Source organism: Ruditapes philippinarum, unplaced genomic scaffold (genome assembly GCF_026571515.1).
Source record: "Ruditapes philippinarum isolate M1 unplaced genomic scaffold, ASM2657151v2 ctg3752_1_1_1_1, whole genome shotgun sequence".
Lineage (NCBI taxonomy): Eukaryota > Metazoa > Mollusca > Bivalvia > Venerida > Veneridae > Ruditapes > Ruditapes philippinarum.
Window position 1 is genome coordinate 34,915 of NW_026860934.1, and position 21,726 is coordinate 56,640.

Here is a 21,726-nt window from a genome sequence, read left to right on the forward strand (position 1 = left end):
AAAAAATATAACAAACAAACACATTTTCATAAGCATAAATAGGTTTTTTTCTGATAATCTATTTTTTTATAATGTGAGAAGAGCTTAGTTGACTGTCATGTTCAATACAACTTGTAACGGAACGTCGGTGGTTCTACTCAAGTGCACATAAGGTCCTTCAACCATCATTAAAACTGGAAAGTCGCCATATGATCTATACTGTGTTGGTGCGACGTAAAACCTACCAAAAAAAAAAAAAAAAAAAAAAATCCAAAAAAACAACAACATGGACGTACACATATGAATCATGGCGTTACTGCGGGAATCTACTGACAAGGATGGTGGCAATAAAAGCAGATAAATAATGAGATAGCATGCACTGGCATTTTGATATTTGGCAATAATCACTTTATACAAATATCAATTAGCGGAAACGAATTAATTATAGGGATAGGCAATGTGATATTTTGCGAAATTTATTCAACAGGATATTAGGAATGTTTCATAAAAGAGACCCTTTTATCTGTTACATTTGTATATTTTTTAACATCACAATTACCAAATTGGACAAACAATACAATCCAAATACAACATAACAAAATGTCATATAGATATGGAATTATTATACACATTACAAAACAAACGAAAACGCCAATGCTTGTAATGGAAAACAATTGATCAATGAATACATAAATATAAATGTTTATGTATGGAAATACCAAACATTGACATTTAATGATTGGCGAATATAGAGACTCAATATCTCTTCTCAGATGAGTTTGTTTCAGCTCTAGCTACTAGCAGGAAGCAGAGAAACAAATCACTCCGCGGATTTTTTTCGTTTTCCAAATATTTTTTATTTTATCTTTTTTTAATTGTTTTTACAAGAACTTTTACTATGCATTGAGTGTTGTGGAATTAATATTCATTCAATCATCATGGATGGTCCAAGGTGGATCATCATCTTAATTTGTGTCAACTATTTAAATACAGGTTAGTAATTAAACCTTTTATTCAGCATGTTACATGATATAATTTCTTATAAGCTGGATGTTGTTTTCTTCTTTACACTGAAATCGCTCACGTTTTGACATAACATAGGTTGTAATGATCTTTATCAAAACATATATATTATTTGATAGTTCTTGAAGTAAGGTATTTGGTAAAAGAATGTTTTGTTAAATCTAATCATAAAAAGAAGAAGAAAAAAACGTAAAAGTAAAGAAAAACTCGTCAGTAAAATTTTATATTTGATAATTCATTTTATAATAATTAAAGTTTGCAGTAATCAAAATATTAAAAGTACAAATGTACAGACGGAATGGCTATCTGTTGTTATTACATCATTTAATGCTATTAATTTTTATTGCTATGAGCCTCATTATATATGGGCAGTTAATACAGTCTGCATTGCTTTAAAGGAATGAAAGGGATTGTCGAAAAATATTGTGACATTGATATAAGTATGGTCATATAAAGCAGCACACCTTTAGAGGGTAAAATGTAAATAAAAATGAACATTAAATACTGGTATTTTGGTTTAACATGAAAATTCTTTCTTGCAGATTTCTTCATTTATTTAAAAAATAAAACCTGAATTTTTATCTTATCGTAATACATGTATACTGCATCGAAAAATCCCGGCATTCAGTGCTTTTTCAACCACTGTCACATGGTACCTGAATCTACAAAAGAATTGCATAAGTAATATCAAAACGAAAATGTCAAACCGTTTTTAAGTCATATTATTATGTACTTTGAAAAAGATTTTGAAATATAAGTACCACGGTCTTCTGAATGCGTGCTGCTTTTAATGAATTCATAATTTCTCTAACAAATGTAATTTAAACCCTACATACCTTTTTTGAAAATTAAAATTGTTTGTTTTTGGTTTCTTTCGAAAAGGGATGTGCGCAGTTCGTAAAATATTTAGTTATGTCTACGGGAATAATTAGATTTGATATTGATTTTAATATAACATTAAAACTCCACCGAGGTGTAAAAGCCTTGAAATATAAAATTTGAAGTTGTAACATAAACCTGCCGGTATACTAAAACAGAAAGAAATGCATAGAATAATCAAGAAATATACTCATAAAAGAATCTCAAATATTATGCTATTATTTGCCTTATTAAGGTGAAAAGCGTTGCATGGCTATTCAATTTTGGGTCAGTTTTCACAATTAGAATAATTATTCTGAAGAAAATAGAGAGAGCGAATGATCTGAAATTTTGGACTCAAGTTATTGGTCTACAGTTACATCAAATTGAACATCAATTCCGAAAAAAATATTTTCGGTCCCGTCATGTCAAATAATTATTTGTTCATTTCTTTCGCGCTGTTATGATATAATCCAGGATACAGAAACGCAGAAATAATACATATAAATTGCTGTAGACTGAAACAATATCATGTAATACACAGTATAAAGAATAATTATATAAAAGTACGCCGGCGCTGATAATTCAGACCGAACATAATCAACAAGTTCAACATATCACATATTAGCTTGAACAGAGGATGAAAGGCTTATAATTGCAAAGTTTATAGAAGTAGAAAATATAATAATGAAGTTAATGATAATGTTATAAGAATCTTGCACTGGCTGCAAAAGTAGGAATCAAACACCAGCTGTCAATAAGACCGATGTCGCGTTATTATCACACGAGTGTGATTATATCGCGGCGGCGTAAGAATCACAAGCTGTAATCAATAATATAAGGTAAGATACTTGGTATGGTTAACCTCGTAGACTTCATAATTGGAGCTTAATTGGAGTGAGGAGGACTGAATCACTTTTAAAGCATGTGGATTTACCGAAAAAGTGCACCATAAAGTATTAAGTACAAACTATGCTATATATCAAATAAAATGCCCAATATCTTCATTTTTACTATAAAAAATAAATAAATTTCTTTAAAATTTAATGTAATCTATGAATTCAGTTTATACTATCTTTTTGCACAGACTTTTATTACAATATGTGCTTTTTGTGATACCATACACTGTGCCAGTTATCTTTCTGGAACCTCTTCTCCAAATAAACAAATGAAGTAATTGAAGACCAGGGTCTTGAGTGTACTTTCTTACTAATTGGGGGATCTGAATATCACAGTGTCTTCACGGTTCTCCCTGTCTTGACCTCCGGTCCGCTTCTGTCTTGGTACAGACCACCCTATCTCATGGTCTGCAAGTTCCAACATGTATGACCAGTTGGGACTGTTTAATGTCACCGAGGAGGACTCCACATAATGTTTTGACAATCCATAAATCTTTTTACAATCCAATAACGAAAAATGTTTGTCTTATTATTTTAATAATCTTAATAAAATCCTTTCAAGCTATCATCATCATGCAAAATAAAACTCACTGGTGAGGAGTTAATTAAGGACTTCTCACCCTCATACAAAAAGGTCAAATTAAGAAGTTGTACTGTTTTAATGTCTTATCAAAACTAAAGTCACATAGACAATGATAAAATATTAAACAATATTGACTAAAGAAATTACAAATATTACACATATATATATGCAGGACATATTTATATCACAACTAAGGTGAAAGAAAAATGCAGCATGACTAAGACTCAATCCAGAGACCCTCGGAATACATGTTCCATACCTCAGCATTACCAAAAAAACAACAGAACCCGTGAATACCATACTACAAGTCTATAGCTAAAACATTTTCTATCATCAATGCATTGACATAACCCCCACTATATTAAAATTTGTCCTTTTTCATTGGAACACTTAAGTGACAAAGTGAATTGACCACCATAGCTTCATATTGGACCCTTAAAGTAACAGGGTGAGAAAGTTCAGCCTGACTGGAGCTCAAACCTGTCATGCATTGAATACCATTCCACAGCTCTACCAACTGAGATATAAGGTTTCGTAATTACATATCCTCTCCCCTTATTATTGAACAACTAAATATACTGTGACATCCCTACCGTATTGAATTTTTTCCACAATTCATTTCATGAAGCTATCTATCACATTTTGCACCAAATATCACAGGGTAAAAAAATGTGCCGTTTGACCGGAATCAAACCTGAGATCATCAGAATATTTTACATGTATGTGGGCTGTATTGACTGAGGTATCTAGCTGGCATGTAATTAATCAATTATATAAACAATGCATACAACGACCCCATGCCGATTACAGGCAATTTAAAGAACAGGTATAGCTTTTCTTACTGTCTGGCTGGTTCGACCATTATGCTATCTGGAGGTGTCGTTTCCAAATGTACCTCAACCTCTGTAGACATTGTAGGTCAAGCAGTTTTATTCTCATAAACTTGAACGGGAAGCATAATTGCGCATTACCCAGGCATAATCGGTACAGTATCGGTTTTACCCGTAGCTTTACTATGGATAAATCGGTGATGGTCGGGATGGACCTTGTTTAAACCATGTCCAGTCGGGTCTCCACCGGGATCAACCGGAAAAACACCGGGTTAGCATCGGCACTTACTGTATATATCCGATGCTATATTAGGTACTGAACTGGTAATACACCTGGGCTCTGTCGGGGATTTGTAAACGCAATTTCATTTTTCAGAAAAACACCATGATACAAGCCGGTTCACCGACTTAAGACACCGTATCGATACTGTAGCCATTACCAGAATAGTGTAAATGTGGCTTAATGCTACACAACACATCATTTTACTATGATATATTATGTAACTTGTCAACATGACAGAATTTTATAGATAATTATATTAACAAAAAATAATTTTTATGATATATATAGCCAACAAAGAGAGAAAATGGAAGCTAGAAAAAAAGGAGGTTGAACTAATGGAGAAATTGTATATTTTATGAATTACTGCTAAATCAATGCCAAAATAAATCAAATGTTTATAATTTTGCTGTTCATGGCAATTTCTTTTGGGGTTTCAGTTTATTTTCTTAGGGGATTTTTTCTTTTTTTTCTGTTTTAGGGATGTAACTCATGTTTAGTAATTTGTTTGTTTTTATCTGTCTATCGTAGTCATTATGTATATAAACATAAAAATATATCTTTTATATTTATAATTTGAATGGAATTAGATGGAGAATTTACCAGTTTAAGAAGTTCATCAAATAGATGGAGGTCCATGAATGAATATTATCCATAGAACTATAATTTTTAGACTGGCTTTAAATACCTGTTAAACTTGGGTTTTCCAGTTGTTGCGGCTTGGAATTTTATATTTATTAAATTAAATTAAAACCTGGGTTAACTACGGAAGAGCATTAGTGCCAGATGTATGTTTTTTATTAACTCGAAATAGCGAGATACTAACTCGAAATTTCGACTTACTAACTCGAAATTTCGATTTAGTAACTCGAAATTTCGAGTTACTTATCTCGAAATTTCGAGTTACTCGAAATTTCGACATAATAACTCGAAATTTCGACTTAGTAACTCGAAATTTCGACTAACATTGCACGACTTTCATTAGTTGCCGGTGAAAGCAAAGATTGAATTCAAAATACTTTCTTTCGTGTGTAGCTGTTGCACATTGACAGAGCACCTTTAAAATTTATTTAACAGAACAAGTTAATAGGGTCAAATTGTTCACACATACTGAACATATACTTTTTGTGTAAGGGGGGGGGGGTGTACAATCACACTTTCCACATTTTCGTGTTAACCGGATGTTTCTTTTTCTAAAGCACACATACAACCATCATGTGGAGAAACAACAAGTTCAAAACCCACCATATTGTAAACTGTGCAATATACATGTGTTAAATAAGTTTAAAATAGTTAATCTGTCACGTTTCTTTATGCTTATAATGTTTTTGTAACATTATTTATTATTTACTAAGAATTTGATTCATATTGTGTTGATAAAAGTTGATAAAAGTGGAACTTGTTGTTATATATATGTTGGGAATAATAGTCAAATTTGACAAAGGCTTCAGCACGCCCTATTTTGGCCACGCCGCGATACTTTCCTCAGATGTCCCACACGTGAAGTATAGGATCGTTTTATTCACAGGGGTGAGAACAATATGATTAGTGAAAAGGTATGTTCGAACAGGTGGGATACAATACAACGTCTGAAGAACGCCTGAACTACAAATTAAAGGAAGCCTTGTGTTTTTTTAGGTTGGGTGTGTACATGCCATTACTAAGTTTAAGTTTAACTTCAATATTTTGTCCAGGCACCCGTTTCTCCATCTCCATCGTTCAATGGCACTTCCTACTATATCTTATATTATCTAACTAATAACTTTAAACATTCTAGTTCTGTTAATAAGTCGAAATTTCAAGTTACTAAGTCGAAATTTCGAGTAACTTAGTCGAAATTTCGAGATAAGTAACTCGAAAGTTCATGTTAGTACGTCGAAATTTCGAGTTAATAGGTCGAAAACCTGGCACGTATGCTCTGCCGTAGTTATCAGTTATCAAAAATATCTTCAGGACTCAAACAATTAATATTTGTGATTTCAGGGGAAAATAAAATACTATTTAATATGCCAAATCAAAGTCATGATGTTTGGGAACAGATCTGATAATGTTCAACACCAATCTAAATATTTAATTGAAAATAAATCAAATGTACCTGTGATAATTCACTAAAATTCCATTGACAGAGTATATATCTAAATTGGTTTGTTGATAAGAAAGTAGTTGAGTACAAATCCTGAGTTCAATTATTCATCAGTCAGAGACATTATGCTTGCCCGTGGCTAAATGATTCAAAATATAAACTGAACCATTCATGGGACTTTAAATCAGAGAAGAAAATCCAAAGATAAATGAATAAACCTATTTATTTAAATTTATTATTTTAAATTTTAACATAACTTGGTAAATGTCAGAGCATCAACATAAAAAATGCTTTACAGAAAACTGTTTAAAATGATATTTTAATTCTAATGTTATTAGGTTTCTTCATAAGACATTATTAATTTTAATGAATTTGATTTTTTAAAAATCTGAGTTGTGTTAGTTAAATGTATTTCATAACAGTCACAACTTCCTGGAAAGATATTTTGTTGAATGATAATAGAGTAAAACACATTTTTCGGTACTTATATCATTATTTAAGAGGTAAATGATCTAGATAAAGTGTAAGAGTAAGATATAGCATGAATGGGAACTTTAATATACAGTAGTTGCCTAGTTTGCCTAGTTTTAGATGCAACCCTGGTCCTCAGCAGTCCTGAACATATGGGACCTTTGTAAGATTGTTGACAATTTTTATCATGGTGAAGATGGGATCTTAGCTATCTCATGATCTTTGGATCACAAGATCAAGATGTTGAAACTCAACAACAGATCACCTCATTTGAATAAGATTTCCATTTAATTAATTTGCATTTATTCATAATGATAACAAAACTTTTAGTGAAGGTTTTAAATACATAGTATTTGTATCTAATTGGTAGGATTATATCATTGTTCATAACTGTTCACTGTTTAGGGGAGAAAATGTGTAAGTGGCTGGATAGCTCAGTCGGTCGAGTTATGATATGGTACTTTGAGGATCCCGGGTTCGAATAACGGTCATGCTGCACATTTTTTGTCACCCTGTTACAATTAGCGACCCTTTTTTGCAATGACTGCATATAGCTTATAGTTAAATTCACATAGCCCTGTATAACACTTCGAAATTTGAGGACAAACTTCCTTTCCTTGTTGATCTTGTTTATCTAATTTTTTTCAATATTACGGAGAAGTAATTATAATGGTTCAGAACTGTTCACTATTTAGAGGAGTTGATGTGTAAGCAGCTTAATAGTTCAGTCGGTGAGAGCTGTAGTAAGGTATTCTGAGTGTCCCCGGTTTGAGTCCTGGTCAGGCTGCACATTTTTCTCACTCTGTTAAAAAATGACCAATTGGTAGGACTTAAGAATCTTGTGATAATTCTAAATATAATATATTATTAAGTTTTTATATGCAATTAACATTTTAATCTTGCTGCATATAATTATACAAATTGAATAACTTGTATGAGAGATATTGGTGGAGTGACAATGAAAACACCATATGTTGCTGTATATATTATAGAAATGTAATGTTTACAGAATGATATAGATCCAGGTTTTTCACCGGAGGGGTTTGTAAACTTTCAACAAGGGGTAAAGTACATATTTCAGTGTGTACATGTATTTAGTACCGTTGGCCTAGTGGTTTAGGTGTATGCCTTCAGATTGTGAGGTTGAAGGTTCGAGCCCCACGGTGAGCGTTATTGAATAATGAATGTTTATCGTGAGACCAGTTCTGGAATGACCGCTCCTGGCATTGTGGTAGGAGTTGGGAGGTACAATAGGTATGCAAGCAAAAGGTGTCTCATAAGTTAGAAATGACTAGCCATTTCAGTAGTGGTGACACTATAATTAACAAGACATCTCTCCTTTATTTTTAATTTGGTATTTGACTAGTTTTCACAAAAAAGTGTATCCTTGATGAAATATTATATTTACTGTGCCACGGTTCAGAGGCGAAGATGTGTAAGCCCCTGGATAGGTCAGTCGGTAAGAGCTGTGGTACTGTATTTTGAGGGTCCTTGGTTCGAGTCTCCGTCAGGCTCCACATTTTTCTCATCCTGTGATATTTGGCGCCGAACTTGGGGCTGTGACTGAATATAGATCAGAGTTAAATTCACATTGCTTTGTTACTTGAGAAATTTGAGGATAATTTCAATATAGCAGAAAAGTATCTCAAGCTTAAGAACTTTACTATTTAGGGGAGAAAATGTACAGGAGGCCGGATAGCTCAGTCAGTAGATTGGCGCTGCCGGTCAGGCTGTACATTCTTCTCAGCCGTAGACATTTGGCCCCCAACTTTTGGCTGTGACTGAATATAGCTCAGAGTTAAATTCCATGCTTTGTAACCTGAGAAATTTGAGGATGAATTTCAATATAGCAGGAAAGTATCTAACGCTATTTAGGGGAGAAAATGTATACAAAATATGAGGCAACAAAATGAGTTTTATTGTCACAGTTCAGAACTATCACTTTTTAGAAGAGATGATTTGTAAGCGGCCAGATAGCTCAGGTGTATTCCGAGGGTCCCGGGGTCGAGTTCCGGTCAGGCTGCACATTTTTCTCACTCTTTGACATTTGGCGCCCAATGGGGGACCGTGATAGAATATCGCTCGCTCAGAGTTTTATTTACATTTCTCTGTATCTCTGTAAAATTCGAGAAGAAATTCAATATTGCAGCTAGGGGAGTCTATGTTACGGTTCACAACTGTTCACTATCTAGGGGAGATGATGTGTAAGCGGCCGGATATCGAAGACGGTAGAGCCGCGGTATGGTATTCCGAGGGTCCTGGGTTCGAGTTCCGGTCAGGCTGCACATTTTTCTCACCCTGTGACACCTGGAAAAATTGTCTCCCCTCCTCATTTTATCTTTTTGTGTTGTCGCGGTTGAAGAGTCTATAAAAAAGGTAAAAAAAGTGTGTGACAAAAAATATGTTTGTCAATCTGTCACTCTTTTAGGTTTTCCTATATAAGATATATCTTATATTTCATCAAGCTTGCCTTTAGCTTGCCTTGATAACATGCAAGTTATCAGAAAAAGTTAATACGTTTATTTTTTTTTTCAAAAGTGGGTCGAGTTGACTTTGACCAAGTTGACCCGTGCCGAGTTGGTATAGGGCTAAGTTAAATCTTTATACTGTACTCCTCTTAGTTCATAATATTTAACGCTTTGCAACTAGATTGAAAACAACAAATGAAACTTACGATACAAACATTGTCGTAAGATATAACATATAGGTGTTTTCTGCTGTGTATGATGCAAGGAACAACAATATAATAAGTATGGACCAAACGTAGACCATATATCGGCCATTTTGAAAACATTTAAATCGCGGTTACATTTCAGTTTTTTCATGTTTCAGTCAACATTTCTACATGTTATTTTGCTTGATCAAATATTTAAAGTATACTTACTTTCTTACTCAATTTTTTTTTCAACAAACAAGAACATTTTGAAAATAATGATTGTTTCAGACATACGTACAAATTCACTCTACGGATAAGAACCTCGAACACAATATTTTGAATTCACGGATGTGGTATTTCGTTCTTACCTACGCTAAGAAACTAATCATGTAAACAAAAAGTAATTTAATGCTGGGAGTTGTTATCTCTGTTTCTTTTAACATCTGAAACTACGTTGTAAAACTACTTTCAATCCGTATTGTTTCCGAGGTTATTATAGATTATAGCCGAGGATGTTCCGATTGCATCTCTTATCGCACATGTCATTTTGTTCGTTATTTAAATTTAAATTTGCATATAGGAACTGACCTCGCGCGCTTAAACCACATTTGATTCTACGTTTCTGCTAAAACATGTCCGTCCATAATTGATTGACTCTTTAAAGATTCATATACCTATAGGTATATATGAGATTTGGTACGTTTTGTTTTGAAATTTAATTCTTTATACTTCACAAGAGACTTAATAAATGTAAGGTGCGAGTTATTATAGCAACATTTTAAAGCGGCCCTCTGCTTTTCTAAAGGATATATATGTTGTTTCACATAATTGTTTCATATAATTGTCAAATCAAAAGAAATAAGCTAGGTGGAACATGATTTTTACTGACAAAAAGAAAAAAAACAATGAGGAAAATCCTTGACACCTCTTATCTTCCGGTCCATGACTATATTTAAATTAGTATAAAGCTGACGATATGTTTCATGATCTATCTTTAGAAACAAACACAACCGACGCGTTACAAATATTATAGCTCTTAAGACGCTGTTGAAAACAGTTTAACAGTGATATGATGCACTTTTCGCAGATAAAATTACTGAAATACTTAGTTTGAAACAATACATACTTGATTTTCAAACAGAAAATAAAAGGATGCTTTAAAATTGTAGATCCAAGTAAAAAGCAGTTTGAACAGAAGTTTTATACAACATATTTTGCTAATTAAGAAATTAAAAGCTAAAAAAGTATACAAATTGTGCGCATATATTAATTGCTTGCTTTTTTATTTTTATTATTTTTTATTTATTTATTTAATATTTGAACATTAACGATACAAACATGCACATTAACATACAATTCATAACTATATGTTTAAAAAAAAAGGTACAAATATATCCATGTACTCCATATTTTTACCATAATTATATTCATTCATCTCGAAAAACAATACAAAAACTGAAAAATATATAATATATAAGTATATTCCAAGACATTTAACATTATTTGAAGTACAAAAATGAGGGAAGAAAGAACATTTGAAGTATATTCAATAATATCTAACATTTTTGGAGTAAAATAATGAGAAAAAAAAAACAACAACAAAGAAAAAGTCAGAAAAATATAGATACTCGAACATACATACACACACATTCAAAAGATACTTGTTAACCTACATACATACAGTAACATACATACAATCACAAAAGCAGAAACTTTTTAATGGAACCATATAATTATATTTTATGCCAATCCTTTTCAGTATCTATTTCTTTTTCCCATTTCTCTTTATTTGTATTTTTGAACCTTTCATATTTTCAAGTTGAACAATCTACAATAGCTTATTTACGGTTTTTGATTTTTAACTTTATTGAGGAAAGTATCTTGTACTTTGTTATAGTTTCTTGTAGAATTCAGACTATCAAGATTTCTTTTTGGTATATTATTCGCAAGCATGTAATATTTCAAAACTCAGCCATATATATTTTTAAGATCATCAAATTTGTAAAGTTCATTTTTTCTATAATCATACAGATGTTCTAAATATAGAATATCTTCATTATGCTATGTTTTATAGAACATCAATTTTGATATTCGAGTTATTACATATTATATGTTTAAGGTTCTCTTTTCTTTTATTGTGTTCATGTGGAACAAAAGCACATTGTTAATGAATAAATAATGAGGAAATAACTTATTGATATCTGATTTCGAAATATTAACATCAAATATAAGGCCATTACCATACTGTTTTATCATTTGATTTATAAAAAGTTTTCCATAACCTTTTATTGTCCTTATTTATATATTGTTTGTCCCAATTTGCCATTAAAAAAGTATAAATATCGATCACTTTTAAACCACTTTTTTAACACAAAGTTTAACTGTTTTACGTTTGATTTTTTTCTGTCTTGCATCCCATAGAAACAGACACAACATCTTTATTACTTATTTTATCTTATCATATGATGGGTTTTCTAAGACTGAAAATGGGTATAAAAGTTAAGGTAAGGCAACTGTTTTATTACCATCACATTACCCATAAAGGTTAGTTTTCCGTGTTGCCATTGTTTCAAGCAATTGAAAAAAAAATCAGTTTTGGTTCTAAATTTATCTCTGTATTTCTTTTGTAATAAAACGAGAAAAAGAATGCCTATATTTTTTGCTGAAACTGATGTCAATTGAATTTTATGATAACATAGTTCTACATTACTCATTGTAAGCGATCCTTCTCGTAGAAATATGGATTTTATTGGCCAGAGATTTTGCTAAAGTCTGTTAAAACATATTCAAATTTTTCAGAAGACTTCAATGATCCATCATTAACAAATGTTGCATCATTTGCCAAAAGAAAAAAAAATTGTTTTTATTGTTTTTATTCGCGATTTCTATCCCTTTAATTTCACTATCTTTTTCTATGAAATTTGATAATATTTCTATACATAAAATAAAAAATGAAGGTGAAAATGGACATCCCTGCCAAAGCCCCCTTTCTGTATTAAAAGACGCCTGAAAATGTCCATTACAGATAACTTTATAATATTTGATATATCAGTGTAAAAGATTTTAATCCATTTTATAAGATCTTTGCCAAAGTGAAATTTACCCAATGTATCAAAGAATTGATTGTTTAAACTGTCGAATCCTTTTTCGTAATTGGCAAAGAATAATAAACCAGTTTATTTTCTATCTGCAGATGCTTAATTATTTAAAAAATCAGCCTTACAGTTTCACCAATATATCGATTTTTCATGAAACCAGTTTGATTAAAACTTATAATAGACGGCAGAATTTTTTTTATTCTATTTGAAATTGTTTTTTGTTTCAAGTTTCTAATCAACGTTGAGCAAACTTATTGGTCTACAATTTAATATATTTGTAAGATCTTTATCCGGTTAAGGAGTAAGGGACATTATTCCTTGTCTTTGAAGTGTTGTTAATTTTGTAGTTTCAATAGAATAATTAATCGAAGCAAGATAATAGTCTTTTATACTATTCTAAAATAATTTATAGAATTCTACTGTCAAACCATCAGATCCAGGACTTTTATTATTTTTCATTTCTGAAAACGCTATTATACATTCATATTCATTAATTTTCCCTTCACTTTTGATCTTTTCTTCTTCACACAATGATTTTATATCTGTATTAAAAATTAATATTTGAATTTTGAGAAGTTCTGTATCTGTACAAACATTCATAAAATGATTTTTCTTCTTTTAGTATTTCTTTTATTTCTGTTATTTCTCTATTTTCTACTTTTGATTTATGTACAACCTTTTATCTGTTTGTTTGTCTTGTTTGCAAAATATTTACTTTTTTTTTTTTCATTATACATGTTCTAGCCATTTACACGATATTTATAAAGTTCATTAAGTTCTTGTTTTTTTTATTAACATTTCATTTTTGAAACTTATTTTCATCTTCATTTTCTTCATAGGATCCAAGTGTTAGTATGTTTTCTTCTAATTGTTTATTTCATTGATTAAATTTAACTCTTGTTCTTTTTTTTTCTGAAAACTTGCATAACGTATAGTTTCATTTCTTAGTGCACCTTTTATTATCTCCCACAAAGTATTTGGATTGGGTGTTTTATTTATTTCTGCTGTTGAATGAATAATTTCTTTAATTTGACTTTGATAATCTTCGTCTAATAATAAAGCACTGTGCATTATAAATATCCAGATCCTTTTGTTATTGCGTTTTAATTTATTGTTAAAGTAACTAAAGAATGATCTGTTTTAAAGCCAAGTGAAACTAAGCAAATCCGATATAAAGAAGTAATCAAGTCTACACTATATGACGGGTTTTTCATTAGAGTGCTATGTTATTGCCTCTTTTCAAGGTGTTCAAAAGGCCAAATATCAATTAGATTACATGTTTCAATTATTTTTATCCTTTATCTTCTTCATTTGTATGAAGATTTCCATTCTTTTTATTAAAAAAAGGTATAAATAACTGTATTGAAAACGCCACCGATTATTGGCGTCACCGGTGAGCGGCGGCGTCTCTTATGGAATGCTTTTTATTTTGGCCTATGCAAGGAGCTGTTATTATTAGCAGTTAATGCCATGTTGTGTTATTTAGTTTTATTTTGATTCATAAAAATCAAGTAAACAAATATATTTGTATTTAATACTTTTATGTAAAAAGCATGTGCATTGTGATATTATTTTCACGAAATTGCCGCTTGTCTCTTAGCTGTATTGGCAATACTTAAACCCGGATTTCGAAAGTCGTTGTGGTCTACATTGATGCCGTATTCGTTTCATTCATTTTTATATTTTCAAAAGTTTACTACAAGAAGAACGTTCATCGGCAAATGAGTATTAGGATAGGTAAGGGAACTGTTTTAAACGATTATCCTATTGATTTTAACCATATTACGTTTATCTATTGCACATACAACATGTAATGATTGTTTTTACAAAGTGTACCAGTACCCGGATGTTGAAAGCTATCCGATTTTCTGAAATAATTATTACTACTGTCACATGGCCAGCTTACTTTTTATGAATACTTTAACTGAGCTTGCAACATTTCATAATTTTGCTGTTAAGGCTATTCTTTTGGGTTTCAGGCTTTCTCCATTTTAAGGGGAAGTAACTCATGTTTACTAAATTATTTGTTCTTTTCTGTCTTAGGTATTTCTTACTTTTTTTGTTGTATAAAATGTACCAGTTGTAAGATCATCAAACGCATAGAGGCCCTGAGGAGTGAATATTTACATATTTTTTACTGGCTTTATATACCTTAGACTGGATTTTTCTAGTTTGTTCAGTTAGAACATACCTACAGGTAATCTGCTACAGGAATCAGCTAATCACTATGTGAAACTAATTATTATTTTCTATGTGTTTGTAAATAAATTGTTAATAAAATAACCTTTTGTAAAAGTGAAAGGTAGAAAATTAAAACTATGCATATATGTGCTCATATCCATATATTAAAACAAAGGAAGGATAACATCCTGAAGTTATCAATTTTAAACACTTGATATATATGCAGTTAGTTATATAGTAAAGCCTAATGGAAGGTTAAAAGAGGGACAGTATTTGTTACTGTAAGAGATATGCATTTAATATTTAGACACTCACACAACTCAATCTTTATTATATGATATAGACTATTAATTTTGATTTTTTTTACTTTTATACTAGATAAATATATATATATAGTTTTCTTTCTACAAGATAATGAATTCCATCCAAGTACCAATGTTAATAAGATGTTATATTTATTTTTAATGGAAACTGGGAATTATTAATGTTATGTGCATACATGTGTATCTTAGTAAATGGATATAATGTGTATTTCTGTATTTAAAGACTTACAGCTATATGATGGATGAGACTTGCATATAAATTTATAAATGATAATACAGGTATAATTATTGATTAGTTTACAGGTTATATGTGTTTAGCTGGCTGATAATAGTATCTATAATTGGGTTTATACATAATTGTTTTCTTCCTACTAGATTTTGAAATTCCATCCATTAGTACAAATGTTAATGTTAATTTAAAGGATTTCATAATTTGTTTTAATAGAAACTGTCTTTTATTAATGTTATGGTGCATACATGTATTTTAGTATGTTGATATGATGAGATTTTGATATATCTGCATTAAAAAAAGAGTTACAGTTATTACTTATTATTAAAGGGAATGAGACTTTCATTTCAAGTTATAAAATGATAATACATGTATTGATTGAAAATGCGGATTTGGATCAAGCATATAAACTAAATAAAGTCTCAAAAATCAAAATATTTTCCATTAGTTATTCTTTATTTTTTCTGACATGTGCATAGTTTTGAAAAGGACAGCTTTAAAAATCTTATCTATATTTGTATGGAAAAAAGGAACACTGGTCTTGAACTTCCAGGTATCCAAAAAAGTCAACCCGACAACAGACTTTTTATATTGTAGATTGTTACTTGCCCTTGAATAAATGTGTGCACTTAATTATATCGTGGGTGATTTGTGCCACATGAAAACCAACAAAATACAAAAAGTACCCGGGCGCCAGATGAAAAGATGAAAATACAATCTATCACAAAGTGGTTCATTTGTTGTATTTTCATGTTTTCGCCCGGTGCCCCTTATGCAAAATACAAATCAGCATTCATAAATTTTCTTAACGTAGAAAAAAGGTTAGTTTTTTATCTGTACAAAAAATAAATATTGTACATGTATTAGAACAGTTATGTTCACATTCAAATTGATATAAATAATGGCACAACCAATAACTGTCTAAACCCTTTTTAGTAAAAATAATTATACAATAATTATATAAATTGTTATTTTGATTAAGACTATGAGTATGTAAGTTTTTTTCTTATGTGTTCAATTAAGAATTAATCTACCTGTTAATTTAAAAATCTAAAAGTATCTGTCATGGTTTGGAACTGTTCACAGTTGAAACCTTTTTTTCTCAGTATATTAGTCATCAAAGTTACTCTGTCAATTGATAAACATTCTTGAAATTCCCATTTGAAATGATCATAAGCATATTATTTCCAATAATTTTCTTAACAAGTTTTATATGTACAAGCTTGTCATTGAACCAAGATGCTTAAATCCATCTTTTCATAGAACACCATGTTTGCCTTGCATGAATGACTATCAGGGATAGCATGCAAGAAATAAATTTCAAATATTTGATCTTATTATGTTTACAAATATATAATATCAAAATTTCTTTTCCTTACCTTCACACCTGACTTTGAGACTTGTCTTCATAGCTGCTCTTCCAGCTAATTGTCAGTTTATGCACATTCTCAAACTTCTAAGCTGAAATTATCATCATTAAATTACTATTATTATTATGAAATAACAAAATGTAAATGCCTACATGTTTGTCACCTAAATTACAGAATATCTCTTATAAATTAAGGAAATATGTATCAACTTATATCATAAGTTAGACAATTATTTATTTAGATAAAATTATTTATTAATTACTTATACCTATTAGTATTAAAATACTGAAATTATCATCATGGTATTACTATTATTATTATTATTGTTATTATTATTATTATTATTATTATTATTATTATTAAATAAGAAAATGTTTATGCTTACATGTTTGCCATAAAAATTACAAAATTAGGATATATGTACCAACTTATACCATAAGTTATACCTTTACATATTTAGATATCTCAAATACTTATACCTATTTTACTACCTCAAAGTATGAAAAATAAAATAAAAAGATCAAATGAAAAAGTTCCTAAAAAGCTATCAAATTAAAACAGTATGAAATTAATCAAAATTGTACAGATATGCTTAACAATAATCTACTGTAAATTAATGAATTTCGTATTATGATATTGGATAACCCTATCTTATCACTCATTTATAACTTAAAAAATGCAAACCCTTTTAGTTACTCTCGTCTTTAACTCTTCTCTCTATTCTGTCAATGGTAAAGTCTTTCTCTTGTCATATTTCTCGGGTCTTTTTCAGGTCGAAGCTTTCTCACTCGAACATACAATAAACCCTGACATCACATAATGAATATTGACCTCTCTACCTATCGAGTGAGAGTGGGTTTGTTTGGTCCATATCAATTACGTTCTTCTGGCTGTAAATTGCTATCTTGTTTTGATCTTTTTGTTTGGTTAGCTATGCTCTTAGCAATGGCAGGTGACATTCACAAAAATCCAGGTCCTGCAGATATACCTAACACCCCTGATATATCAAAAACTTAAAACGCATTCATATCACATCTTACAGTGGTCCACTAAAATATTCAGAGCATATCAAAAAAGACTGACATTATCTATACTGAACTTAACCACTTTGACATCCTTGCTTTTACAGAAATATGGCTCGACCAATCTACATCTACAGATGAACTCTTTTTTCATAATTATCATACACCTTTCAGAAAGGTCCGTAGTTTCGATAGACATTGTGGAATATAAGCATACGTAAAATAATCCCTTACAACTTCTCGTCGCAATGACCTTGAACCCATTGGTATTGAGTGTATTTGGATAGAAGTCCGAATCAAAAACAAGCCTCTTCTCTTTGGCGTATTTTATCGCCCTCCCAATTCTCATGCATCTGTCTTATCAAAAATTGATGAATCTATAAGTCTGGCTTTTGATTCTGTTATTAAAGACATAATCATCACAGGCGATTTCAACCTGGACTATTGCAAACCTCAGACGAAGAAAAGATAAAAGATATTTAAGTTAAATTTGGTCTGACCCAAGTCATTTGTGAGCCTACACACTTCACAGAGCATTCTCAATCTCTCATCGATCTTTTCCTCGTTTCGTCAAGTGATCTTGTCTCTGTAAGTGGTGTAGGTGAACCCTGTCTTGATCAGAATATTCGCTATCATTGTCCAATCTACTGCTGCCTTCGATATGAAAAAGGACAATCCAATACCTTCAGACGCAAGATGTGACACTATGCTGCCGGTGATTTTGACTCTCTCCATAGTTTTGGACTATAACTGGACTACTTTCTTTTATTAAAACATTTATATTTACACGACAAACTTTACAATTGCACTTCATACTCTCTGTGAATCATGTATTCCCTCTAAATCAGTCACTATTAGAACATCGCAACCAGCTTGGATACACAATGACATTCGTAAAGCAATAAGCCACAGAAAACAAGCATACGATAGAGCTAAACGAACAACTTTACAAGAACATTGGACCACATATAAACAATCTCACAACAAAACCATATGCAATGCAAAGAAGACACATTTTAACAAATTAGCACAACAACTAAAAAACCCAGACATCTCCACATCAAACTTTTGGACAGTAATCAAAAAATTTATAAAACCAAACAAAACATCAAAAAAAATTTCAGCACTAAAACATTATGATCAAATATTTGAAACAAACACTGATAAGGCGAACGCGTTAAATCATTTCTTCCAAGCGCAAACTCAACTAAATGAAACCAACAACCAACTACCAAACACTTGTGTCAATCCAGTCGCTCCGAAACTACATTGTCTTACAATTACTCCGACCGAAGTAACTGATGCACCTCTACTTCTGAAAACCGGAAAAGCCACAGGTCCATACAAAATCAACAATTTTGTTTTGAAACAACTATCTGTTGAGCTATCTACTCCTCTGTGTAATTTTTACAACAATTCAATACAGTCAGGGAGAGATCCAGAGAGTATAAGATTGCTCAAGTCTGTGCTATCCATAAGAAAAATGACCCACAAAATAAAAGTAATTACAGACCGATCTCTTTACTTAGTGCCCTCAATAAAGTTCTTGAGCGTATCTTACACAAACACAACTTCAACTTTTATCAGGAACATCACTTTTTCTCGACCTTGCAATCTGGTTGCACGCCTAACGATTCTATTGTCAATCAACTTACTTCCAGTTATCATTCCTTCTGTCAAGCCCTAGATGATGGAAAAGAAGTAAGGGCTGTTTTCTGTGACATATCAAAAGCCTTTGACAGGGTGTGGCACCGTGGTCTTCTCTTTACATTACATCAAAGTGGTATTTCCGGTCAAATCCTTACATGGTTTGAAAGTAATCTTTCAGACAGAAAACAGTTTGTTATTGTTTCTGGTACTTCCTGATACTGTTACCATCTCAGCTGGTGTTCCTCGAGCTTCCATTCTTTGACCGCTTTTGTTTCTAGTGTACGTCAATGACATCGTAACCAGTATCTCATTACCCATACGTCTTTTTGCTGATGATACAACTTTGTATATCATCGTCGAAGATCAAGTTACTGCTGCTGAACAACTCAACATAGATCTTCAGAACATCAATGCCTGGGCACATCAATGGCTTGTTTCCTTCAATTCCTTCAAAACTGAGTCTCTTATAATCACACGAAAACAAAATAAAGCAGTTCATCCACCTGTAATTTTCAATAATACAATTGTATCAAACGTTCATATTCACAAACACTTAGGTTTAACTTTTTCAGACAATGGCTCCTGGACAAACCACATTCAAGACATCAAAAACAAAGCGTGGCAGCGTATAAATATTCTTAGAACCTTCAAATTTACCCTTGACAGAAAATCTATCGAAATAATGTATATTTCCTTTATAAGTCCAATCATTGAATACGCTGACACTGTAAAGGACAATATCACAAAAGGCGAACAAGAAGACATTGAACGAATCCAATTAGAAGCCGCTCTCGAATTATATCTGGTGCTACTCAACTTGTTTCTCTTTCTAAACTATATAAAGAAACTGCTTTAGAACCACTCCAAACCAGAAGGACTAAGCACAAACTCAATCTTTTCTATAAAATGGTAAACTCTCTCGTTCCTCCCTATCTCTGAAATCTTGTTTAACATCATTTGGTAGTGAAACTCCTTACGGACTTCGCAATTCTGAAAATATCAGAAACGTCCACTGTAGGTCCCAGCTATTTTCCAATTCTTTCCTTCCATCAACTATTAACGCTTGGAATCATTTAGCACCCGACGTCCGAAACTCATCCAATTTATCATCTTTCAAACATGCTTTATATAGATAGAGACATAACAAAAGTTCCATCTTACTATTTCACTGGATGCAGAGAAGTTTCTATCCAACATGCTAGATTATGAATGCATTGCAGTTCTCTTAAAGAACATCTTTTTTCAAAACATATCATTGAAAGCCCATTATGCACTTGTGGAGAAATTGAAGACACAAAACACTTTCTCCTTGCATGTCCAATTTATACTAATCAAAGAACAACCATTTTAAACAACCTCAGCAATATCACACCAATCACTGAACACATTCTTCTATTTGGAAACGAATCTCTCGACTCTGACAAAAAAGAAATCATCTTTAAACATGTGCAAGTCTTTATAACACATACACAAAGATTTAAGCGCTAATTAAAACCCACAATCGCCTAATCCCTGAAAAAGACCCACACATTTCAAATCTTTTTTCCCCCTCCTTTCTTTACTCCATGGACTTTCCTTACCTTTATTTCCTCTCTTTGATAAATACTTTAGCTTAAATGTTTTGAAAAATCAATACATTTTTTTTGTATTTTTTTGTGTGTGTTTTTTATCTCTGTTTTTTTTATTTTTTTAAAACTAAGGGGTTTCCTTTTTTTTAAATTTAAATTTTTTTCCCCGGTTTATAAATGTTCAAATGGGAAATTTTCATCGTCAGTGCAGGGTTTTTGACAACAGAAAACGAGGGTAAGTTTAAGCTACAAAGCTTTATTCTCTATTCTGTATGCTTTACTTACACAATAATTGTTTTTATTATATTTCTATTTGTTATTTCTAGATTGTGTATACATGTAATTGTATAACATGTGTGTCAATCTATTTGGAAAATAAATATTGTTTAAACCAACGGTTCACTATTTAGGGGAGAAATTGTGTAAGCGGCCAGATAGCTCTATCGCTACAGCCGCGGAACATTATTATGTGGGTCACAGGTTTGAGTTCTGGTCAAGCTGAAAGTTTTTCTCATCCTGTGACTGCATGTTACCCTGAGTTTAATTCACTCTCTCTGTAAACATCAGAAATTCAAGGACACAAATCAATATAGTGGGTAAGTATGTTGTGGTTTAGAACTGTT

At 31.5% G+C, this 21,726-nt stretch overlaps 1 protein-coding gene across 1 annotated transcript in view; it reads left to right on the plus strand.

Moving 5' to 3' along the window:
• Window positions 1-742: 742 nt before the first annotated feature.
• Window positions 743-21,726, plus strand: part of LOC132713961 (uncharacterized) — a gene marked incomplete at its 3' end in the record, with an annotated part of 51,375 nt that continues 30,391 nt past the window's right edge. The window contains exon 1 of the mRNA XM_060696698.1: window positions 743-972. Within this exon, the coding sequence (XP_060552681.1) occupies window positions 918-972 (55 nt within the window). The remainder of the gene's footprint in view (window positions 973-21,726) is intronic.